Genomic DNA, 4992 nt, shown 5'->3' with positions numbered 1-4992 from the left:
TTTTCGTCGATGTTAAGCCTAACGAAGACTATTGTATCGTTAAAAATTATTTTTTTATTTTGTACAAAGAAAATAAATATATTGAAAAATATAAAAACAATAAAAAATTATACTTCAAAAGTTAATTTAGTATCAAAAACGTAAAATATTCGAGTAGCCGAAGACATAGCCAAAGATTACAGTGCTGTGGCACTGTAATCTTTGGCGAAAATTTAAATTTGTCGACTGGAATTCCTTCGGATAACCGACCTTCGGATAAATGACGTTCTACTGTACTGTATTGTTTAATTGTCGAATATCAGTATTGACTTTGTGACTGATTTACAGCTCTATTATCTAATTATTACACATTATATAATAAAACACTTAACCAGAATTCACCACAAAAGGATATGAAAATAACATTTATTACAGTGTACTTCAAATAAACAAAATTAATTTCTATAGACACAAATGCAAAATAACAACAATTTATTGGCAAGTACTGATTAAATTGATGAAAATACATATATTTGAATTGTCATAATTACAGAATTTGTCAAGTGTAAACATTGTAATAAATCACTTCTTCATTAGGCACCTTTTCGATATTTTTTTTTCTGCGACAATAAACAACGGAAACAACAATAATTACACCTAATAACATTAGCGAAGTAAGAACACCCACTGAGATTTTCCATCCTGAAAGAGAACTAACTTCGTCGCAAGACCGGCATTTTGTACACGAAACATTTACCAACGACGCCAAATTATGTTTTAAAATTTGTGTGCATCGATCATTAGTAACAATTTCGGCGAAAGACACAGAAGACGAATTTCTCACGCAGCAAACATCGGAGAAATCGGCAATCTTCTGCCTGTTCCTAAGCAACCAGTCCTTAGTAATAAAAGAATGACAATCACAAGTCCAATTGTTTCTGGATAAGTAAATCTGAAATTCCGGCGAAACGTCGATCAGGTTTATTAAACCGGAAGGCAATTCGGTTAATCGGTTTCTGTCCAACCACAGGAATTTCAGGTTTGGCAAAATAACATAATCCGGGATATTACTTAATGAATTATTACTCAGATACATATGGGTGACGTTTTTCCACGTCACAGAATCGAAATTTGACAACTCCTTTATGTAATTATTACTCAAATCGACAAACGTCGCATTGGGGACGAGAACTTCGGGAATTCCGTCGATTCCCTTTCCGGAACAATTGATCATCACGTGATTTTGTTCTGCAGAACATTCGCAATTCATCGGACAATAATTTCCTATGACTACGAGCGATGTATTATCCAGCAAATTTCTTTCTTCTCCGTAACATTTCGTCTTCTCTATATTTGGAAACATTTTCCTCGCTACTTTTCTATTTGACTTAAAGACAGAAACGAATTGCTGCAGTTCGTAGTCGCAAGTAATTTCATTATTACTTAAATCATAAGTCGGCATTTGAAATCCATATTTCTTGTCATCGATGTAAATTGTTCTGATTTTACAATTAGATAAATCTATTTGCGTAGGATTTCGTGTGTAAATTGGCAATTTCACGATTTCAAAATGATTATTTGAAAAATCGACTTCATTCAAGTCGTAGTCTGTCCAATTTATCACCGGCCATTGTGTCAAACCCGCATTCTTCAAAAGAACAGTACGCAGATGTTCGCTGCTGCCAAAAGGACTCTTACCAATAATTGTAGTTAAACTGTTATTAGACAGATCGAGATACGTTAAATTAGTCAATGGGAGGAAGATGTTTTCGTGTAAAAATATCAGGCGATTGTGTGATAACTCGAGTCTTTGCAATGACGACAAATTCTGAAAAACATCTTCGGGGAGATTTTGCAGCCTGTTTCCCCGCAAGTTTAACTCTCGCAGCTTAGAAAGTCCATGAAAAATTCCTGTTGGAAGCGTCGATATTTTATTTCGCCAACAGGAAAATCGTGTCAGCAGTTTGTTATTTCTCAGATTTGGCAGATGTTCAATTCGGTTGAAGCCTAATTCGACGGTTTTCAAATTAATTAAGTCAGAAAACTCATCTTCTTGGAGTGAAGAAATAGAACATGCATATGCAGAAAGTTCAGTCAAGTTGCGCAGTTTCTTAAAGAATCCGGGAGGAATTTGTGGTAGTTCTCTGTTCCAACTAATATCAAATGTCTTTAAATTATAAAGACTTTTTAACATGTCACCGGGTAAATCCTTTATCCAATTCCATTCTAAATCCAAATATTCCAATCGGGTGAGATTTCTAAAGACGAGTGGATGAATCGATTTAATTTTATTGTAAGTTAAGTCGAGTTTTGTCAAATTGTGAAGATTATAAAATAGATCTTTGCGTAAAACTCGTAAGTTACCATAAGTGATGTATAATTTGGAAAGATTAATTAACTCTCGGAAAGGTTTGTTGGGAAATAAAGAGAAGTTATAGAAGTCAATTCTCAATGAAGTCAGCGATGGAACATTGTGAAATGTTAAATTTAGAAGTTGCGACGTCTTCACGCCTCGTATTTCGACAGATCGCAGAGAGGACATGTTATTAAACGAGGCGCTCTCGAACATTCTTTCATACACATTTGTTGAGTGAAATATCTTGACGTGTTCGATTCGAAGTCCAAACGTAAATATTCCAAAGTCAACTCCGGACAAAAAACAATCTTTAAATAATATCTCTTGTACATTTTTAACGTCCAAACAGCGCATCAAACGAGAGTCAATCGTTTTCTTGCCGCACTCGATGGTCAAGGTTTGATTAAATATTTCAACGGAGGAAAAGTTCTTTGATTCGTAGCAGATATCTGCCGATGACGTACAAGAAACGTTTACCCAACTTTTCCAAAAGTCTTGACAAGAATTTACCACTAAAAATAAAAATTGCAAAACGATAACAAACCTCATCTCGTCCGACGAAGATTCTAATTCATTCGACACGAATAGCGTCAAAAACAGTCGACGAACAATACATAATCGTCAAACCGTATTTACATATTTAGTACTGTTACTACTTTCCTCTGACAGACTGAAATTCTGACGTCTGCGACATCTAATCGTCATTTCCGCCAGAAATATTACGTATACAGTTTTTAATCTCCTCGTTTATTTCCGTTGTAGTAATAGAAACAATATCGGATTAACGTTAAATAAATATATTATTTTAATAAAAAATTTGTTTTGCACATTTGTTACAAGTGTGTTGTTCGTTTAAATAAATTCATATTGTAAATTAAAATATTATTTTTTCTCTAAGGCGTGTCAATTAATTTATGAAAATTTGAAAAATGAAAATAAATTAATCTTCGAGTAAGAAACTTAAATAAATTGCGAAAGTTTGCATCTAAAATTAATAAATTTTACCAACGAAAAAAAGGATGTTGAAGTTTGATAAAGGAAAACACGGAAAAATAAACTTTAAAACAAAACCGAAGACGAAAGAAGTTTAAAAGACGAGGAAATAATTGTAGTAAATGTGGTCATTTACAGACTTAAATGTTTAGTTTTTATAGGTAATTACTTTTTTTATCGTTTGCATTTAATTGTTAAACAAATAAATAAATAATTCGTCATCTTACGACTGATCCTTCTGTAAGTAGTGAATGTCTTTATTACGTAGAACTGTTTTTTGGTATGTGTATTGTACGTCATCACAAACGTCATCGCAAACATTGTTAGACAACGAGAAAATTTCAATCGGTAACAATAACATATGTCATCATCGAAACAACGTATGAAATTACATCAATCGCCGTAAGTTACGACCCGACATTCGAACGAGTATAGTGGAAGCGGAAGGAACGTCACTCGGTACGGGTTACATCCGCATTTGTGACGTAACACTCCAGTTAAGAAAAGGCAATTTTGTTTTTAATTATTTAAAGTCGAAATGTTTATAAGTAAATGTTTACGAGGAAGAATGCAAACCAGTTTACGTTCACTCCGAATATAAAAAGTTTTAGTAGGCCAATAATCTCGTAAATTGTCGAATTAATACAATAGTGTTCAGCCATTGCTTAGGCTTATAACACGCTCTCTAGTGGCAAGAATTCTGTTTTCTAGTGTAAGTCTCGTTTCCTTATTTACTACACGAAATGTGGACAAAGTGCAATCAACACTACAGATTTCGTGCATGAATTAGTACTTTATTATTCATCCCTTGTGCAAGATGGCGAAAAGAAAAAGCACGATTTCATTGGGAAAAAGCGTGAAGAACAAAAGAAAGGGCAACAGACTTGAAAGTCGAAGTAAAACGAAAGTATAAAGCGGAAATCCGCGTAAACGGAAACTTTTTCGGAACGAAGCGATTCTGTATGCTAAATTTTACTCTAAGTCGAACTTGTGTAACGCGGATGCAGAAGAGATGTTTTATNATTTTAATAAAAAGTTTGTTTTGCACATTTGTTACAAGTGTGTTGTTCGTTTAAATAAATTCATATTGTAAATTAAAATATTATTTTTTCTCTAAGGCGTGTCAATTAATTTATGAAAATTTGAAAAATGAAAATAAATTAATCTTCGAGTAAGAAACTTAAATAAATTGCGAAAGTTTGCATCTAAAATTAATAAATTTTACCAACGAAAAAAAGGATGTTGAAGTTTGATAAAGGAAAACACGGAGTTTTCTTGTTCGAACAATAAAATATCGACACTTCCTACAGAAATATTTCACGGACTTTCTGAACTTCGAGAGTTATCGTTGTGGGGAAACCGGTTAGAAAATCTTCCCGAAGATGTTTTTCAGAATTTGTCGTCATTGCAAAGACTCGTTTTATCACGTGAAGACGTCGGAACTTCTAAATGTAACATTTCGCAACGTTCCATCGCTGACTTCATTGAAAATTGACGGGTATAATTTCACTTTATTTCCGAACAAACCTTTCCGAGAGTTAATTAATCTTTCCGAATTATACATCAAGGATGGTAAGTTAAAAGTTTTACCAGATCTATTTTATAATCTTCACAATTTGACAAAACTTGATTTAAATGACAATAAACTTGAATCGATTAATCCA

General features: G+C 33.2%; 1 protein-coding gene across 1 annotated transcript; it reads right to left on the bottom strand.

Annotated features, from left to right (window-relative positions):
- Nucleotides 1-527: 527 nt before the first annotated feature.
- On the bottom strand, nt 528-2955 carry LOC111637450 (protein toll-like). The gene has a single exon (XM_023382940.1). The coding sequence runs from the start codon at nt 2882-2884 to the stop codon at nt 539-541; it is 2346 nt and encodes a 781-aa protein (XP_023238708.1). The 5' UTR covers nt 2885-2955; the 3' UTR covers nt 528-538.
- Nucleotides 2956-4992: the final 2037 nt, after the last annotated feature.

Source organism: Centruroides sculpturatus, unplaced genomic scaffold (assembly GCF_000671375.1).
Source record: "Centruroides sculpturatus isolate CEXI.00-Female unplaced genomic scaffold, Cexi_2.0 scaffold1099, whole genome shotgun sequence".
In the NCBI taxonomy this organism is placed as follows: domain Eukaryota; kingdom Metazoa; phylum Arthropoda; class Arachnida; order Scorpiones; family Buthidae; genus Centruroides; species Centruroides sculpturatus.
The sequence above is the reverse complement of the archived record's forward strand: the minus strand, read 5'-3'. Positions and strand labels throughout refer to the sequence as shown.